General features: G+C 48.8%; 1 protein-coding gene across 2 annotated transcripts in view; it reads right to left on the bottom strand.

The window, feature by feature from the left end:
* mob2a (MOB kinase activator 2a) overlaps positions 1-20686 on the bottom strand; it is a 51318-nt gene extending 30632 nt beyond the window's left edge. The window contains exon 1 of one of the 2 annotated variants that reach the window (XM_076140042.1): positions 20111-20686. In XM_076140042.1, coding sequence (XP_075996157.1) covers positions 20111-20127 — 17 coding nt within the window. In that variant the 5' untranslated portion in view covers positions 20128-20686. Of the gene's footprint in view, positions 1-675; positions 844-20110 lie in introns of those variants that run through there. The other variant, XM_076140035.1, reaches the window with a different exon arrangement.
* Between the last annotated feature and the right edge of the window lie 158 nt (positions 20687-20844).

The raw sequence follows: 20844 nt of genomic DNA, 5'->3' as shown, positions 1-20844 counted from the left end.
GTTAGGGGGGCAGGCAGAGACACACAAGCACATCATTCACACAACTACACACACAAAGTTGCTAGGTGATGGACTGCAGGAAAGGGCAATTCTGCAGAGGTAGAGGAACACTTTGGAGAGAGAGACAGAAGAGAGAAGGAGCATTTTGAAATGTTCTGTTAGAAGAAAGAGACAGACAGAGTATACCTCCTCCAGGCCAGACAGACAGGTTTCTCCCCCCCAACCCCAACTGAATAAACTCCACGTGGGCGCCACAATGGGACAGCATCGATCAGTGGTCGGTCCAAACTCCCCCAGGTGCCTCTCCATTATTTATACTCTTAAGTGACAGTAGAGCGTTTGACATCAAAGCGCCGCTCAGGTGACACTGACATCACCGGGAAACAATCACTGGCCTCCACTTAGTCACCAGCAGCCACCTCAGGCTCTCCTATTCAAAACGGAAATGTGTAAATCGCCAACAAAGAGTTAAAGCGAGTAGAGAGAAAAAGCGTTCGCACAATAGAAGTCGCCGCAAGAAGCTCCGACACACTCCTGGTCCGCATAACAATACGACGGGGAGTTTATGGATTTATTATAAAACGTGCTGCCCCCCCCTCCTCTTCCTCCCCCATATGGATAATACATTAATAAGTTACCGCTACACACACACACGCAGCTTCTTCTTCTTCTTACCTATTGAGCGTATAGGAGCCGTTTCTTTTGAACCTCATCCTCGACGTTAGGAAGCGGATAAAGAGATCCAGACTTGAAGGCGTCTCAGCTTTAACAGCGCGGCACAACAGAGCGACAACAGCGCGGAACAATACAGACTTGTATCGCCTTTGCGGTCCTTTTCACTCCCCCAAACGCCTTTGTCGCTTCTTCCCCTACGTCGTCGACCTCCTCCTCCTCCTCCCTCCTCCTCCTCCGGTCCACGCTACAATTTCCGCGGGGCAGGGCCGGCGAGTCGAGGGGGGACTTCATTCACCGCAGCCGATTCGATTCAACACCGACGGGGAGGAAGAAGTTGGGAGGCGCGCGGCGGCGGTGGAGGCTTTGTTGTCAACGCAGCCAGACTGACGTAAGCGGCGAAGCGTTTCAATGAACTCCGCCGAAACACACACAGACACACACACACACCAAACTTCTGTCTGTCCTCACGGCGTCGTCACAGCTGCGCCCCCCTCCTCTCCTCGGCTCGGTTCGGCGAGACGAAACCGAACAGGACAAGATGTACGCAGACAAAAGAAATATGGACGACCGAACCCTAGCCGAAGCAGCGGCCCCTTTGTGGGTCTGAGCCCGCTTCCTCCTCACGCAGACTGTGTGGAGGCTCTCGGGTTTCAACTGTGTTTCCTATCCGAGTAGCTATATATATTTATTTATTTATATATATTTATTTATATTCCTCCATAGGCGCAACACAAGCCAGACACCTCCACCACCGCCACACAGGCCTGTCAACGCCTCACGGTGAGGCAGATTTGCGGCTAAGAATAGAGCCGAGGAGCCATTAATGCCATTTAACAATCCAAAGCAGCCTTTCTCAGGGTATTCGTGGCTTTTCCAGCGGCCACTTTACATAACTTGACACACAAAGCTTGATAATCACACTCAAAGAAGGTCTCTCCATACATGCATGCAGCCCTGCATCACTATATCATCCCTAAACGAGGAACACTGAAGTGACAAGTTTCCGGAATGTAAAAATGTAGGCAACAGTGACAGGCGGGATAACGGAGCGATTTACAGCAGGCACCCATGTTGACGTTGGAATGACTTTACAATGATAAAGTGACAGTTTAATCGCAGCGCCCGGCTAACACCCTGCAGCTCAGCGGTGAGCAGAGAGGAAGATCACCAGCTACCTACTGAAGGGTTCAACGCTTACGCTTCTTACTTACTCAATGAATTTGGATTTGTGTGATGATGAATAAAAGCTGCTGCAATTATGTTGGGAGAAGTGAAGCTAGAGATGGGGAGAGAGAGAGAGAGAGGGAGGGAGGGAGGGAGGGAGGATGTTAAGCAAAGGAGACACACTACAGAGGGAAATTGATAGACCGTATGTGCTGTCAGACTGCCAACTTAAGAGTTTTTATGAAGCCCTTTGTAACAAAAGAGTCCGGGCTCAGACCCAGAATGATGTTATGGCTACATATGTTTTCGTAACTTTTCCTGCCAGGACAGATTTAACTTGTAATACCTTTAAAGTGGAACTGAAGGCCGATCAGAACTCAACAAAAGAGGCATTTGCTGTCCATTGAGTTTAAACTGTGGAATAATATGTAAATGTGATGCTTCGTCTTGGCCTCTGGAAACTCAAGTGACTAGTCATGAAAGTATCTGTATACTTTACTTAATAAAACCCTAACCTTTGACAAAATAAAACCTCCTTTGTGTGCAGGTTTGGCCGGGTTTTTGCTTTAAGAATCAAGGCAACCAGCAAATTTAGGAGCATTTTGGGTTAGCATTACATCATGGCAGTGTGGTGCAGTATACTCCCATGTGTATATGGGTGTGTGTGTGGGTGTGTGTGTGTGTCAGCTCCCTCTACTCTTGCAAAGCACTCAGGGCTCGTTTGTGTGGCTCCAAGCTCATTTATTACAATAAGAGCAGCCTGGCACCAGAACTGCTGATCAATCAATGGTGCTCCCGCTGCTGCTATAGTCAGTCACTGCAGAGTTACACAACAACAAGGGAGGGAGGAGGAGGAGGAGGAGGAGGATGATGGGAGGAAGAAGAGGATCAGGATCAGGGCAGCTAAAGAGTTAACAGATGAAAGAGACACTGAACTAACTGCTCGTGATTCGTGATATGCTCCCTGCCTTCAGTGTATGAATGGGGGAAGGTGAGATCATCGCAAACATGAGAAGAGTCCATTTAATAGAAGACGAAATCCCCCGGAGTGTATGAGGTAGAGGTGTAGGAGGCTTCAAGGGAACAGAGGGAGGAAACGAGGATGAGCACTGCAGACCACAGAGGCACAATTAGCGGTTTTGCTTTATTGATGCAGTTGAACGCAGCCCCCCCCCCCTCCTCCATCCATTCACTTTCAATCCATCCCTCCTCCCTGCACTTATTCATCCTCTCCACCTTAACTGCCCCCAATTTTATTGCTCCCTTCGCAGCCCCTTCATTAAGCTAATTTGAGCTATTTTCCCCCCTCTTTCTTTCTTCGCAATCCGTAGTTCCATTCAGGCTGCTTTTCCATGCATACCTCCTCTTCCCCCCCGCCCCTCTCTCCCTCTTCCCTCTCTAGGCTGTTCACTTCCTAACATTCCCCTTTGAGGCTCATGTTGTGTAAGACTGACCGAGTGTCTGTCCGCGCATACTGATCGAGTTAAGGTCTGTCCATTTGTGTTCACCCGTGACCGCAAATGGGGCGCTGAACAAGTGCTCTGGAGGTGTTGTTGTTGTTCCAGCCTCACACCTACCAAGTGGGTTTTAGTTCCCAAAGGCCGACAACCACCCGGGGATAGAACACCCTGCAGCCTGCCTTCTCCCTGTAGCTTACAGGGAGAAGGGGAAGCTTCCAGAAAACAGTCACCACCAAATGTATATGTGGCTGTGGCCCCTCGACTTCTACAGGACTTTCCAGGAAAACATTGCACGGAGCCAACGCTGGCCCGCAAGTGAGACAAACTCAAGCACAAATGGCCACATATGCACACACACATACACACACACACACACTCTAATATTGAGTGGAGGTTAGAGCAGGGATGCCAGCTCTGAGGGACACCATGTTACTGTACGAGCCAAGCGTGGAGGTGATACTGACGAAACACACTCGCTCACACACTCGCTCCCTCTCTCCCCGTGTTTTTCTTACATATAACACTGCACCCCCTGTCATAAGATTCATCTTATGAAACCAGCAGCATGTGGATGTTATGCAACTTGGTGAAGCCCGGAACTTAAATATGTGTCAACACGCAAAAAACACACACACACACACACACACACACACACACACACACACACACACACACACACACACACACACACACACACACACACACACACACACACACACACACACACACACACACACACACACACACACACACACACACACAGAGCCCAGTGACAGTGGTATATGTGAGTTGGGGCCTGGCCAACGGGTGCAGTATGAAAGGGCCCATATAGAGGCGGCCAGGCAAACTGACGCCAGGAGTCGCCTCTGTCTGGTCTGTGTGTCGGTCTGTAACATACAGCCTGGCCTGCAGCGGGAGGACACCGCCATAACTCACCTTTTACAACAGGCCGAGGAGATTTGTCCGTTTCTGTCCATTTTGAGTCCGTTCACTGGCCTATAGGCTTTCCCAGGCAGGAGGACCATCTATCACTAACTAAGGATAGTCTCCAGTCCCAATAATGCAGTCTGGTATAGATCTTCCTCCCAGGCCAGAGCCAATCAGGAGAAAAATCTCAAATTTGCCAATGTAATAATACAGTTTCATACTATAAGTGCCACAGTTTTACTTTTTAAGGTTATTTTGCAGCTGTTAGCACCTTATTAGAGCCCTGTAATGTGATTTGGCTCACTGCTCGATGTGTCATACGGTGCCAAATGGATGAGTTGTGGGATTATAAAACCAGATTCAATAAAAAAAAAAGGTTTTACGATTATTCATTTATAATTATCAATCGTTATGTGACAGTAAAGTCGATTTACCTGAGGTCCCATACTAAAATATGACGCTATGCAGCTCTACTGGGGATGATGGGACTATGGTGCCCCCTGCTGTTCAACAACAACAAATACACCATTATGGGGAAAGAAACACTGCAACTGCATCAAGGAACTGCATCTACTGGCTCTGGACTACTTTCATTCTCTCTTTTGGATGTCTCAGACAGGTGAGCTGTGATGAAAGAAGCAAAGCAGGCGGACACCAATGTCCCGTTGACTGGTATGCAGCTTGGTATGTGTGTGTTAAGGCTCGCCATCCCTGTAGGAAGGGAGGAGGAGGGGGGGGTGAAGATATGAGATTGTGAAAAGATGAAAAAGAGAAGAGAAGAAAGAAAGGAGGTGGAAAGCGGTGCTGCTGACGCCTGGGTGACACATGGTATTGCTGGTATGTGAGTGAGGTTGAGGGCCTGTAATGAATGAGGAGGATGAGGCGTTGGGTCTGTGTGTGTCTGAGCTGCAGGGAGTAAGCAAACAACTCTGGTGAACTCAGCGTGACAGTGGAGCAGCTGCTTATCATAACAAAGCATTTAGAAACCTTTTGGGACTAAAAACATACACCCAAAAATAAAGATGATGAAAAGAAGCTGTAAGAAAGTAATCAAGCTTTCTTTTCTCTGCAAACAGGAACAAACTAAATGAACCTCAGCACTGAGAAGAACAGAGCCATTGAGCTCTGTGGCTGGCAGCCCTGTGGCTACTGGTGAACTGGCGATGCTGGTTTCATGCTGCAGGCACTTCATAGGCTAATGTGATGCTGGACTGGAAAGAGCCCTCAGAGCCCGGTGCACTCTGGGAAGGCCTGTAAACCACCGCATTACGCAATGCCAGATCTGATTTCATGCTCATTGGATGTCTCTCCTTCCTGCTCTTAATCTCACCCCGTCTATCAGCTCCTGAATGCTCCTTCTCTCTTTTATTTCCTTCCCCCTTCTACCATCTATGAGCGTTTGCATTTCTTCTAAAAACTGCCGCCTCCACTTTGTCCCTCCCATCACACACACGGACAGAGAATTTGCCACTCTGCTGGAAAATGACGCCCTCAAATGACCTACAAAAAAAAGATGTTTGCAAAGTTACCTAACTGCTGATAGATAAGCATTTTTTCCACCACAGCAGCACCTTCCTGCACACTGGAGTCGCATGGTGAACCGGATATCTGCTGCCCTCTAGTGGCAAAAAGACGGCACTAGTTAAAATGTAAAGATTTGCACCTTCCATTTCTGATTAGTCATCACTTAATCAATGCAAATAGATTACAAAAAAATTCCAGCCTGCCCTTAACTCAATGTATGACGTAATCCTGAAATGCTCATGCTGAAAATGTGCCTGATGTTGTGGCCCTGCTGCGTCTCTAAGCTGCTCCCTGCCTGGTACCAGGTTCCAGGTAGCTCATCACACACACACACACACACACACACACACACACACACACACACACACACACACACACACACACACACACACACACACACACACACACACACACACACACACACACACACACACACACACACACACACACACACACACACACACACACACACACACACACACACACACACACACACACACACACACACACACACACACACACACACACACACACAGGAGAATGGACAGCTGCCAGTGGTTGTGTCACAGCTGGTATGTGCTGGGCAGGAGTTCTGAACACATCACTCGACAGTCTACTGACCTCCAGTCACCTTTGACCACAGCTGCTCCCCTCTCAGCTGCTGGATATGCTGTCCAGATAGATGGCTCTAATATGCCCGCCCCGTTCAATGACCCACCGCAATATAAGTCAATAGAAGATAATAAGGATTTGGGGGGAGGTGTGCTGGGAAGGTCAGCCGCCTCGAGCAACGCAGACAAAAGGCACAAGGAAGAATCTTTCTGTTATTAAAGTGTCTGGAACGAGCCACAAAGCACTCGTGGTCTCAGCAGAGGTACTAAAGGAGAACTCCAACATAAAACAGCACCGACGTGATTGAAGCATCACTTTCCCACCACGGCTATTATGAACTTTCATTCCAGAGCGATGTTTCAGGACGTGTGCCGGCCCATGGTAAATGTCAGATTTGGTGTCGGTCGCTCCAAATCAGAGAGCGTGAGCGACTCAGCACTTTACAGCAAAGCTCAGCATGCCGTGTTTGGAGGAATGGGTGCGGCTCTTCCCCCTTTTCTCTGCTCGCAAACACCGTTGCTCTTTCGTACTCGCACCTCGGGGCGAGATACACGGCCGACAGCACCGGGGCTTCACTCCCGACCCCTGGCTGTTGTCAAGAGTCAATGTGGTGAAATACAGGAAAGCGCTAACTGAAAGGGAAACGGATGAAGAGGGGGTGGTGGAGGGAACAGAGCTACAACAAAGAAGTTAATGAAAGCACATACCTGCGTAGAGCAGAAGACCAATGATCATCTGTTTCTTCACACTTGGCAGGAGCATTTTCTGGCATTTAATCACACATTTCTACATCGCACTAAACAACAACTCAGTCATCTGCGTTTGTGGACCTCCGGCTATTGCACGGAGTGACAATGCACATAAATCAACAGCAATCCTGCCTAATGATGTGTGTGTGTGTGTGTGTGTGTGTGTGTGTGTGTGTGTGTGTGTGTGTGTGTGTGTGTGTGTGTGTGTGTGTGTGTGTGTGTGTGTGTGTGTGTGTGTGTGTGTGTGTGCATTCGGAGGGCCAAAAGTTTCAGCACAGGCCGGTTAGAAACATTGATTTAGAAGTTTTTAATACAAAATATGGATGAGGAAGATTTGAAGAATGCATCCACAGCTTTATATAAAGCAATATAAATATAAGACTGTCCCACTGTGTGTGTGTGTCAATAAGTAGATAGAGACACACACACTTGCAGCACTGTCACTTCCGTTCCCCGCTTTGAAAGCCGTGAGTTACAGTAGCACCGTGACAGAAAGGGAGCGGTTAGAGCCGATCGTCAAGGCGCACTCACACACACACACACAGCGGTGGGGAATAAATGGAGACTGAAGGGTGTGTGGTGCGAGACCCGAGTCTCACACACGTCGCTTTCGGATCAACCCGCATGCAGTGACAAGACGCAGAGTCGCAGGAGAGCGTTGCTTCCTGTGTTCATTCACCTCGGTGTTTGCTGTGACAGAGACTTCCTGCAGGCACCTGTTCAGGCTCCCGGCCCGGCAGAACAATGGAGAGGGAAGGAGTGTGTTGCATTAAAGGGTGGGGCAAGGAACCAAATATATATATATATATACACACACACACACACACACACACACACACACACACACACACACACACACACACACACACACACACACACACACACACACACACACACACACACACACACACACACACACACACACACACACACACACACACACACACACACACACACACACACAAATAAGAGGCATCAACAGCAAGTATAAAAAGACGCTGAACCATGCACAATGAAAACTGAACAACTGAGCAAAAACATGTAAAAGGGGAAGCAGAGGAAGACTAAAATAGGACAAAAGTAGAAGAGAAACAATGCAAAGTCAAAGCCGAAGTCCTCCAGTGGTCCACAGCACATATCTTATGGAAATAGAAACACCAAAACAATACTTTTCTGTATGCGCCAGACTGAAAATGTGCAACCGCGTCACTGAGCTTTACAGTAAATCCCCCGCTGAGAAGGTAAAATGTGCCCCTGTGTGTGTGTGTGTGTGTGTGTGTGTGTGTGTGTGTGTGTGTGTGTGTGTGCCTGTCTGTCCTAAGTCCCCCCTCACCTCCTCCCACATCAGAGCAGGCTTGAACAACGTCTGACCTACTGTTCCCCCATGAGAGCAAACGGATGTGGGGAACATCTCATTCATCTCCCTCTCTCTCTCTCTCTCCCTCTCTCTCTCTCTCTCTTCCACGGCACACAGGGACTGAGAAACCAGAGCCGAGGACAGACGCAGCTCACATGCCGGATATCCAGCGCATACGTCCGTACGTTTATAGCCCCGTCCAGAGCTATAAATAGACCTTTTCTATTTCTATCCGCAATTCTTGAAGAAGGGAAAGAATGCGGGCAATGAAGACTGCAGCAATGTCACGGTGTTATCCCGGTGCATTACCACGCTCTGTGTGTCTGTGTACATGCTGCATCATGTGTGACGGCAGAGTTCGAGGTGACCAGGCTGACCTCTGTAGGGGAGTCACGTGTGTGTGTGTGTGTGTGTGTGTGTGTGTATCTGCTTTCTTTCCCTGAGATTGGCACTTCTGTAAGTCTTAAAATACCCAAATAGAGCCCGTCCTGACATTTAGTTCCACCCCTGCGTCCTCTGACCCATCCAGTGATCTCATGGGACGTGAAGAAAACAAAAATGATGCTTTTGTTACAGAAACCAACTGCCAAAGACGATGACGTGCTTTGATGCGCCGCTCCGTACTTTACACAAAGAAAAGTTATAAAAGGTTAAGCCTGACGTAACCGCGGCTGTTCAAAGGAAGCAATATGAGACAGGCGCCGTGCGGGGAGGAGGAGGAAGAGCAGCGTGAAGGCCAGGAAGGAGATAAAGAGTGAAGAAGACAGCAGGTCAGGAGTCACAGCCTCTGGACACCGCTGGCTGCCTCCCATCGCTCTTTATGTGGGCTTATCTCCTCCATCTCGCCCTCCATTAGCTGGCCGGCTCACTTGGCCTCATTTAACCAGTTAACAGCTGGTAATAAATCACACACACACACACACATACACTCTTCTCCACTCTAATCTACTCGCTGATTCTGCTCTACACACTCCCAATACACTGTCTGCTCTGGCTCACAGGGTTCGGCAGAGAGAAAGAGGAGCGGTTCACAATACGTTTCAGAAACAATAACAATAATAATAATATGCTACTCTTATTTTCTTCACAAGACCCGTTTAAACTAGGATTTGCTCTTGTAACGGTTCCCATGACTACTCAGTGTCTGGGGAAGTCATCCGTGCACCTACAACGGCAGGAGTTGAGCTACAACAGGAAGACTGAACCTGTGGGAGGTTCACGTCCACATCCTGTCCCCGACTGCAAACCTCAGAATCGGTTTCAGTCCGTTTGACATTGAGCATCTAGGTTACTGTGTGTGACACCAAACAACAAGCAGTATGTCCTGTAGACAGAAGGAGAAGGGGAAGGGACAGAAACTCAAGAGTTCATAGACGTATGAAAATGTCTGTGTCATGACATCATGCCAGAAGGGACTTTGACTGGAAAACAACAAAGTCTTGTTTTGGTGTCTGTGTGTGTGTGTGTGTGTGTGTGTGTGTGTGTGTGTGTGTGTGTGTGTGTGTGTGTGTGTGTGTGTGTGTGTGTGTGTGTGTGTGTGTGTGTGTGCAGCACCCCGGCGGAGTGTGTTTAGCAGCATGTCCCTCTGTAATCCCTCAGTCAGTCAGACTTATCAGCGTTTACACACGCAGACGCTTCCTCTAGGAGATAGCAGAGGCCCAAATGGTGTGACGCACTGTGTGTGTGTCAGGGTGTGTGTGTGTGTGTGTGTGTGTGTGTGTGTCAGAGCAACCTCGAGTCTGAGGAGGCAGCTTCCTTACAGTGACCCCGACCCAGCAGCGGAAGTCTGACCTCCCTGATCGTCGTCTCCCTCTCCGTGCTATCATTCCACTTCAATCTATTCCTCAAACATATTCCCTTCTTCTTTTATTAACATCCCACATCAGAGCCGTACTGGCCTCGCCTCGCCTTCCTTTCTTCCTCCTCCCTATGCACATGATGTCCACTACCTCCCTCTCTCCCTCGGCTGTCCCTGTGGCAGGAAGTTGAGTAGATGTACAGGCCATATGGGCCGATCAGAGACATACGGCAGGGTTGTCAGAGGAGACGTATGAAACATATGGCTGCTGGTGTCGTAAATAAAAGCGCGGCCTCGCCTCTCTCATCTCACCGACGGCTCTCTGCTCTTAAATATCGAGCCCCGTACCACAAAGGGCTCCTCCATTTCAGCCTCACTCGCCACGGTTGCCGATGCCAACCTCTTGTCTGAACCTGTCGACCGATCCTCAGAAACGCTCCACATCACACCCTGCTCATGTGCAACGCTGACCGCCGACCGCCAACACCCGACACCTCTTAGGGCGCTGCTTCATCGGCAGGCCAGACAGAGACCTTTTCTCTTCCCCTGCTTTTGTCTCACGTCTTTCCCCAGCACCTCTGTTGAGCAAGGACGCTTTATGAGACACAGCGGCCTCGACTCTAGATCTCTGCTAGACAGGCAGTCATCTTCCTTCCCCTATCTTTGCTCGCTGCGAATCATTCATGAGGAACTTCAGCCAAATCTCTAAACCGCAAGCAACCAGCAAACATCTTGGCGGGTTTACAGGCGACGAATGAATAATTGTGATCCACCAGGCGGAATGCGACCTGTGAACGCGTCATCTGTAAAATACAAAGTGTGTGTGAGCCGTAAACTGAACAGGAGCGCGACGGTCCAGTAAACACCGACCTGAGCTTATTAAACATTTACGACTTGACATGAAATGCATCCCACTTAAATGGTGTTGGAAACGATGTCACATGAGCTGACGCGTACAGAGACAATAAAAGGACAAACCAGGCAATTGGGAAACACACACACACACACACACACACACACACACACACGCCAGCCATGACATCACCTCTAACTTCATGCCAACAGCTGCTAAACAGGAAGTTCACATTTAAAGAAGGTCAAGAGCACTTCCTTCACTCCCTTCTGCAGGACTGGAGCCAAGTAGGACGTCTCACATCCGCCCTGTCCTCCTATGGCTCCTCTCTACGTTCTTATTCTCCCGTTTTCATGCCCTCTTCCTCTATTCTTCTGGTTGCATGGACCCAGAAACCCTCACACACACACACACACACACACACACACACACACACACACACACACACACACGTACGAACATCCATGATTACACGTATTCAGATCAGCTGAGGGGGTGAGGGGGAGTTCATTGATTGCGGTGTAAGATGATGGAGTGTGTGAGGAGGAAAGGAGAGGCAGATCTGCACAGCGTCTAGGACTCGCTCCCTAAAGTGATGGTGCATTTTAAGTGTGTGTGTGTGTGTGTGTGTGTGTGTGTGTGTGTGTGTGTGTGTGTGTGTGTGTGTGTGTGTGTGTGTGTGTGTGTGTGTGTGTGTGTGTGTGTGTGTGTGTGTGCGCGCGCACACCCTTCTGGGTCTGCCTGACGCAACGCGCCACTCTATAATCCAATTACAGTTCCGACCAGCCTCGCCTCGGCCACCAAGGACACCGACCTCTTTGGCTTACAGCGATCCCAACAACATGCCAGCGCCGCACTGATTGACTGACCGCAGCATAGCACGAGAGGAGAAGAAGAAGAAGAAGAAGAAGAAGAAGAAGAAGAAGAAGAAATCACCCAGAATTCACCTGTCCTAAATTAGGCCTTCCTGGTTGAATGATGACCTGACTGGGAAAAACAATCTCAGCTTTTAAAGGATCTGGGAAGAGACACAGAGAAAGTAGCCGAGGTGTTTTTCATCACCACCTTTTTTCCCCCCCGTCCATCCCCGATGCGACTCCAGGCTCCATTTCTCTCTCTGTGACAGGCGGCCTGGGCCCCTGCTGTTAAATCTCCCTCTCTGTCCTCTACTGCAGACCTCTGCTGTTTCTAATCTACCTCTCTGACCCTCGCCACCGCTTCCCATTTATCTCCATATCTTGCCCATCGCCTCTGCGCTACCATACACTCTCCCTCCCCCCCTCCTCCCCCGTCCATCCTCTTCACGTTCTACATTCTCCCGCTTCTCCCTTTGAGCTGCGTTCTCCTGATCACTGCATTTCACATCCAAACTTTCCACGTTATTCACTGATCTCACTCCTGTTTTTCCTCATGACATGATTATACGTGCGTGTGTGTGCGTGCGTGCGTGTGCGTGTGCGTGTGCGTGTGCGTGATGCTGCTCGTGTTGCCTCCTTCAGCGCTTAAGGAATGAAAGCACATTAGTCACACTGTATTGTGATCAGGGGCCGGGGCTCTGTATCACGGCGATGTAACTGTATGCAGGTGTGTGTCACAGTGTGCATGCGTGCGTATTTGTGTGTGTGTGCGTGTAAAATGAGCACGGTGTCCTCCAGCTGTCGTCGTCCCAGATGCCACTTTCATACGGAATCCCAGTTGGCTTGCTCACACGTAAAGCGGCACATATATCAGACACAGAGCCGCGAGTGTGTGGGATAACGAGGCTGGTTTACTGACGTGGAGAAACCGGCGAGGAGGATGCGGTGCCGTCACAGTTTATAGGATATAATTGTCAGATTTTCATGATAGCATATTGGAAGATAACAAGATTCAAACGTACTGCTGTTATGATGAAAGGACGTGCATTCTTCTACTGCAGGAAGAACGCAATCTGATTACTTGGAAAAGGCTAAACTGAAGTGAAAGTGAACGCTTAGTTTCAAAGAAGGATGCTAATTGAAAATATATCTTATCTGAATCTGACACACACTAGTCCGGGTAAATCGGCCATCTTGTGCGTGCGACAAAAAGTGAACTCAACTCTGACTGCAGGAGGTTTGAACTTTATTTAGCTGATCTGAAGACAGCTTGAGCCTGCAGCGGCCGTGTGAGTGTGATAGTGTGTGACAGCGCGGTGGCTCCTGCTCCCGGGCCTGCGGTTGCCAGAGGAACCTGCGACGGCCCTGTGCTACACAAATTAAAATATGTTAGGATGTATATTGTTAAATTTGACAAATAACAAGACATAGAAGAGAGAGAGAGAATGGATGGAGGGAGGGAGGGAGAGGAGTGTGTGCAGCTGATGAGTCATGCTGGTTCTTCCCCTCTCTGCCTTGTTCCATCCGTTGGCAGTGCCATGTTGTGTGTGTGTGTGTGTGTGTGCGTGTGTGTGTGTGTGTGTTTGTGTGTGTGTGTGTGTGTGTGTGTGTGTGTGCGCTGGGCAGCGCTGGGCAGAGTGTTGCGAAAGGGTAAACACAGTCGCAGCAGGGGTTCAAATCCCTGCCAAAGTAAATAGAGGCACACGCACGCAACCACTAACACACACGGACACCCGCCGGGCCGTGCCTGGTCTGAGCGCTACAGCGGGTGGAACAACTTCAACCACAACAACAACCAACAACTGTCCTTTCCTGTCACCTATCGAATCACAGGCGGCTGAAATAAGGACGCCATTGAAGTCGAAACCGATTGGAGCGAGTGAACGAGTCCCACCACCGCAGTCTGGCTCCAGGTATGCTAGTGGCTAGTATGCACTCTATCAAAAGAACACACAGGTTTAAAAAAAGAAAGAAGAGGTTAAACTGTAACACGCAGCGAGAGATTCCAGCTCGAGCACTTTAATACCGGCCGTGCAGTTTCCCTCTCCGGTTACCCACTTATCCATATTCAGAGAAAGGCAAATTGCTGAGTCATTCCGGTATCAGATTCATTACTGGGCCTCTCCCGGTCCCTGCATCTGATCGGGAAGTGAGAGACTCTTCCAGAGAGTGAAGCAGTGTTATTTCAGGAGAGCCTCTGTGTGCGTGTGAGTGAGTGTGTGTGAGTGTGTGTGTGTGTTCCTGTACTCAGGCTATTTACCTCCTTGAAAGGCATTCAATAGAGGCTTTATATCTCCCCCGTGTTGTGCGCTGAAGTACTAAAAACTAAACTACAGGCTCAGGTCATCAAACTTGGGGAGGGCTCCATTGACACACACACACACACACAGACACACACATTTGACTCAGTGCGTCTCTTTTCATACCATCTCCCTCAAGGCTGGAGCCGAACATTACTTGAACTAGAATCTGACAAGTCATTTCAAACTCTTCCTCGCTTGCCGCGTGAACGGCTCGCCGCGGCCGCGAAACCCGAAGTCACCGACACCTCTGAGCTTTTGCGGTGCCCCGATCACTTTTCGCCCCGTTGCTCCACAGGGGAAGAGAAAAACAAAATCTGAGGAAGAGTAAGCACTTGTTCAAGACCTCACACAGGAAAATAAAGGCGACGGAGCACAATATCAAGCTTCTGAAAGCATTCGATGACAGGAAAAAATACTGCCTCTCCCATTCTTTTTTTTGTAGTTATGCCGTAGCCAGCAGACACTAGCAGAATGACATAGCGTGTTTACGGTGCTGCGTGCTGCCACAGAGCGCTGCTGCTCATTTGCATGCTGTGAGGGTCCCACAAAGTGAAGCTTCCGTCTGCTCTGACAAACTAGAACTCGGCTTCTCTGGAAATATAGCCTTGATCGGTACCAAAGACACACACACAACACGCAGCACAAAAACAGTGTGAGGAAAGGCTGCCTTGCTATCTACAGTCCTCACACCTAACCAGCCAATCATGACACTGAATCATGTAGTTTTTAAATGGCCGGACGTCAGGATCCGGTTCAACTAAAGCCCAGAGTCGATCTAAGCTCCGTCGGAAACTCAGGACACAACGCTCGAAACAGAAAACAATCCCTTTATGATACGAAAGCAACCGCAGATGCTATTTTCTGAAATGTTTAAATGTTAATTCTGTCTCAGAGAGATCTTCTAAGGTCAGTGTGGTGGAGTCACGCTGTGTTAATGTCTGCAACGGGAGAGGAGACCACAAACACCAGGCTCAAAGAATGTGTTTAACCTTAGTGCAGAGGCTCTGGACTCCACACACTCACCGCCAGAGGGAATCCAAGTATTGATGCACCAGGAGCTATACTAACTGACTGAAAGACTGAAAATGATTGTGTATAACTGGAGCATACCTCAGTCAGTAGACGTCATTTTTCAAACCGATGGACACAGGAACACAGGAGCTATTTCCCTCAGTGCTGGGTGCTCCTTGGAGCTGAGATACTGGGCGACCTGCCACTCAAAACACAGGCTCATTTTGTCTAACTACATCGTATTACTGTCTTTAAAGGCTTGGCTGGCTGACATGCTCTTAAAAACCTTGGCCCAACCCACAGTGGGGGTGTAATTGTACAGTATCTTTGCTGCCAGACATAATAAATTAATTCTTAATCGAGCCAGATTCTTTCTGTGACACACGGTAAGCCAACAGAAGCTCACTTCACAGCAACAGCAAAGGGTTAGTCAACGGCTCTTTCACAGGCACACACACACACTGGCTGCTCCAGAACCAGAACCCTCGGGCCAGTCCTAATGACAACACAATCCACCTGGGAGCCTCTATGAAAGAAGTACAACGAAGACATTGAAGCTAAACTCCAGTCCAAACTAGACCGAGTCAGTGTTGGTTCGTCTCTATTCTCCAGCAGGCCACTGCGCTGACGTGATGTGTGTTCATCTGCCACAGTCTATTATCAGCTGTGCATCTGCAGTGTGAGAAGGCGAACCAGCCACCTGTGCTGAGGCTGCGTGCGACTTGTGTGTGCTGTGTGTGTTTGAGTGTGGTGAAGATGGAAATACTTTCTCAGGTTGCGTGAGGACAAAGAGCGCCGCAGGAAACATCGACATATACGAGTCAAAAGCAGAGAGGAACATTACTCAGACATGCACCTCGGGTTTCATCAGACCAGTGAGCTTAAGGAGGGACATTTACAACTGATAGCAATATATACAACCTGTAAGGAACATTCTTCAACGTTTTGCCTTTGCAATCAGAAACAAAGTGCTGCACTGTAGCTGTCAAACTGATCCAAACTGCAACAGTGAGTGTTATGATAAGCTCAACCTCTCACTTTAAGCTGCCATTAGTCGTACAGGAGGGTGAATTTTAGGCTCAGTAATTGCAGGTTTCTTACATAATGCTCTCTGTGACACATTGTTCACTTAGATCCGGAAATTACACTGTAGTTTTTACAGTCGATCATTGATTTGATCCAGAGAACTGTGTGCTTCTCCAATTCTTGGAAATGCTCCAGTGGCCAGTGAGCGACCACTGGAAAACATGAACTGTTAGCACATGATACAACCTCACCCGCTCCCCATACGTTATTGATAAGAACAAGCAGCGACAGAGACAGACTTTGACCCGAGGAATATGCTAAACTCAGATTCACATGACAAGACTTTAAACTGTTGGGTCTATTGGAATTTGGGACTTTTAAACGAGGTCACGAACGCAAGAAGCGACACAGCGCGAGCACACACAGAGAGAAGAGCTATTGTAACACATCAAGCAGGCCTGCTCCATTTTTGGACGTGAGCCACAGTGGTGTGACAGCAAAAATAAATAGACACACACTTCCATTGTAAGGAAGTCTAACCTATTATGAGCACTTGTGAATTCCCCTTCTCTATCTTTGAAGAAATGCAGACCACTTTCAGGAGACGGTAGAAGTTACACAGGGAGGGACGACTACACAAAGACACACACACGGCCTGAAACGCAGTGTAGAATAGAGAGGTATTTCTGAGCACGACGCAGGGAAAATGCAGCAGTAAGACAGAAGAGGTGAAAATATCCAAACTAAGAGGTTTCTTGTGGAAGATTTGTTTTCTGGCAAAGAACCACTACGATCACAAACAAGGTTACAGGATCAAACACAACACACTGCGTCTGAAATACTGAAAATCGGTGAGGAAAACAGCAAGCAAAGCCTTTATTACTGGAGTATATCGCTTGCGTTACTCAAACGCTGCACAGTAACGACACACAGGCATGTAGCATAAAGTCACAGGTGATGCTGTGCGAGGTAAGTGTGCGTTAAATCCGACTCTGGCTCGGTTCAGGCGGCGGCGTCGAGCTCGCTGCACTTAGCCGCCGCCGCCGCTGCTGCTGTTGTTTTCATTCTCTCTCTTTCCTTTTAGCATTCCCAATCCATCACTGAAACGCACGGGGGATTAAACATCTGTCAAAGCCTGCCCATTTCGCCCCAGCAGGAAAAGGCACAGTTAGGCGTTTGCGCATCTCGCCTGTGATGTAATGTCTTGCGTAGGTCTCTGAAGCTGGACGGATGAGGTCATTGCTGCTCCAAAATGCACTCGCTTTTGTGTGCGAAATGGAAAATACAGCACAAACCGGAGCCCACGTCACCGCCCCGGCACAGGCAAAGTCGGCCATCGCACAGTTAATACACGGGATAGAAGGTGCACAAACAAATAGGGCACCTACAGGGGAATATTAGACACCAAACCACCCGCAAATAGCACTCAACCATTCGTCTCCTGTTCTAACCACAGGATAAATGACGTTCTGTGGCACCAGTCACCCATTATAGACTCCTACTATATCCAGCAGCCTCAACCCATCTACCATTATTAGGCCATCACAGGTTTGTCATCAGCTCCAGCCTTCCACTGGATTCTCAGGGGAACCGTCATTCTTCCCCACCAGCTCCTTCATTTGCTCAATTTTTCCTCTCTAATCGGCCATTTCATCAGAGGCATTCACATATCCCCGCTCTCCCATCTGTCCTTTCTCCTCCATCGGTCAGACACGTGGCATCTCCAGCTCCTCTATTCCTTTACGTCACCCTGCCTTCTCCTCATCAGTCTCTCTTCCTCCATTCATCACACTCCTTTTTTTTGCGTTCCTCATCTACATTTCTCCAGCTGCTTTCATCACTCTGCCGCTTTCTTCCATCATCCCTGAGCTCTCTGAAACTCACTCCTTCTCCCCCCCCTCCTCCCTACTTCCTCCTCTCATTGGACCTGGCTGTTTCGTCCTTCACCCCGGGTCTGTATTGAGTGTGATTACACACTTGGTTAACTCATTCATGGACTTCACTCTGTCAGTGACGCATGCTGGACACACGCCTGCTCACATCAAATGTATTCAGCTCACATACACAGTCAGCAAACGCACACCTTAACATGCAGGGACGTGCTATTCTCAACTTGCACAAACGTTACATTTATTTGATTTATAAACATGTAAAGACCTCTCAGAAAATGACACAATGCCTGATATTCTACACAAAACCGACACCCATGTTAAAGCATGAGCTGCTGGATGTTGTTTGACTTCTGCATCCTGGTATTGATGTACAGAATATTGATTAAAAACTCACTCTGCACCAATTACGTTGCCCACACCTCCTATATGCTTCTTCACTTTCCTCTGCTTCTTCCACTTCTCTAACACCAAGACATACCTGGATGTTTCACCACTGTATCACATCACTAAGCAGACAAGTTCAGCTCGAATGACGTGGCGTATGGTGTGACAGAGAGAAACCAAAGACGGGGGTTCATTACATTTTCAAATGAAAGGACTAAACTGAAACACGAGGACAAAACAAAAACGATTAGTCAGCATTGGCGTGGACTGACTGATCTTGTGATTTGGGTAATCAGTGGGGCGTACCATTATCTCACAGCCAAAATGTCACAGTGTTAAGGCCCACCCTGGCAAACAGGCCCTCCACCCTTCCTCTGCACCGCCTGTTTGGCTGCAATTGGACAACCAACCTGACACCCCGTCAGCAAACAGCCCCACAGCAACACTCCAATCTTTTAGTAATATGCCCCAGAGAACTAATCTGCTCCCATTTCAGGCATCTTGGCATCACAGAGTGAGACTGCAACTTCACTATGTGGCTGTGAATGTGTCAATATAACAAAGCAACCACAGCTACTCTCCTATATTTCTAGGCAAATATGGAGTGGACTCTCAAGAGACAATCCATCCTCTAATAATTTGCTTAGCAAATTGGTAAGGAAATGCAAGAACTCAATACAATATGATGTCACGCATTAACCCTGGATGTTACATAGTAAAAGTGAGAGATCTTTGAAAGTTTTACACCTGATGTTATACAGTGACAACCCGTAGACACTCATACGGATCATTAACTCTGATCTTCGTGAGCCAAAAAATATATAATAAAGCCACAACCCAGCTCCATCAGTCAGGGCAGGTGTCACCTAGATAAAGGCAACATCAGTACTTAAACAGTGACAAATTCAAGCTTCGATACGAAAATCTACAAAATATCGAAACTAAATGACAAATAACACCGAAACTGGCCTTCAAAGAGCGTATTAGATGAGTTTTCGGGGCTGGAGTCAAAGCGGCCAGGCTCGGCGCACCTTGCACAGGAAATAAACTAGCACCGGGCATAGCCGCGTTAGCACCGCTGACAGCTAACATTAGCCCCCTGGCAGAGACGGCCATTCCTATAAATACGCTCCCAGCAAACTGGCAGCCACACACATATTCTCCCCGCTTCATGTTGGCGGTGCACTCGCTGGCTTGTTTGCTGCAGGTCACTGAGACGCCCCAAAATACCGCCCGGTAAAGGTTTAGGTTCACGGTTGCAAAATGAGAGCGCTGCCAGCTTTGCTACCAAAACTAGCCTCGCAGAGCTAAGCTAAGCTAAGCTGGGCACCAGGTTACATTCATGTGAATAAAGTGCAAATTCAAAATAATTCAGCGAGACATCGCGTCTGTCTAATACCGATCCAGGTGGTGTTGATATCTGCGCGGTTATGTTAAAAACAGCGTTAGAAAGACTGCGCAGTTTGACCTGTCAGAGTTGTCGTAAGCTAGCTAGCCGAGTTAGCCGTATGTACTCACCCCATTAACCAATCCATGATGGTGTTTGGAGCTAGCTCAGCTAACGTTAGCTGCCAGGGGATAAATCCACCAGGAGCCGGAGGAGACCCCCTAGTTTATCCAGACACCACCCGCGCTGCTGTCCTTCCTCCCTGGGACCGCCGACTCCCGTCGCTCTCCCCGGCGCCCGGGATTCACCCGCTTGTTGGAATTCGGGGGGCGTTGGAAACCAAAACGTCGCAGGAAACTTTGTGCGGTTGTGCTTGTTTTGGTCCTCAGTTAGCTCGGAGCGTAAAGCGCTGATAACACCGTCGGCTCAGTTCGTTAGCTGGTAGCGGGAGCGCGGCGTTAAGTGACTTTGAGCTCGAAGGCAAGTGGATGGAGACCGTGCAGCGGTGTCGGCAGGCGTGTAGTCCCCCGGTGTCGGTGTCGGGTGCGCGGTCGCTCTCCGTCGGCGTGCCGGGTGTCCTTCGCCCCGCAGTGAGATGACGGTCGGGATGCCTCTTGTCAGCCCGGTACCTTCTGTCATGAAGCCTTGTATGGCCGCGGTGCTTAGCTGACAGGATGAGCCTCCACCGGAGCTGCTGCTGCTTTCTGAGCCAAAGTCTAATCTGAGTCCGGAAGTAAACACAGACCCGACCCACAGCCTCCACCGTGCGTCAAACGCGTGTCACGCAAAGCTGCACGGACACAGATGCAGTGGGATATGTAGTTATAGGTGACATCAACTCACAGAACACTCTCATATAAATCAA

The sequence above is a fragment of the Genypterus blacodes genome, unplaced genomic scaffold (assembly GCF_046128005.1).
Source record: "Genypterus blacodes isolate CSIRO-AG114 ecotype Tasmania unplaced genomic scaffold, CSIRO-AGI_Gbla_v1 ptg000015l_1, whole genome shotgun sequence".
Classification (NCBI taxonomy): domain Eukaryota; kingdom Metazoa; phylum Chordata; class Actinopteri; order Ophidiiformes; family Ophidiidae; genus Genypterus; species Genypterus blacodes.
This window is presented reverse-complemented; position numbering and strand designations above follow the sequence as displayed.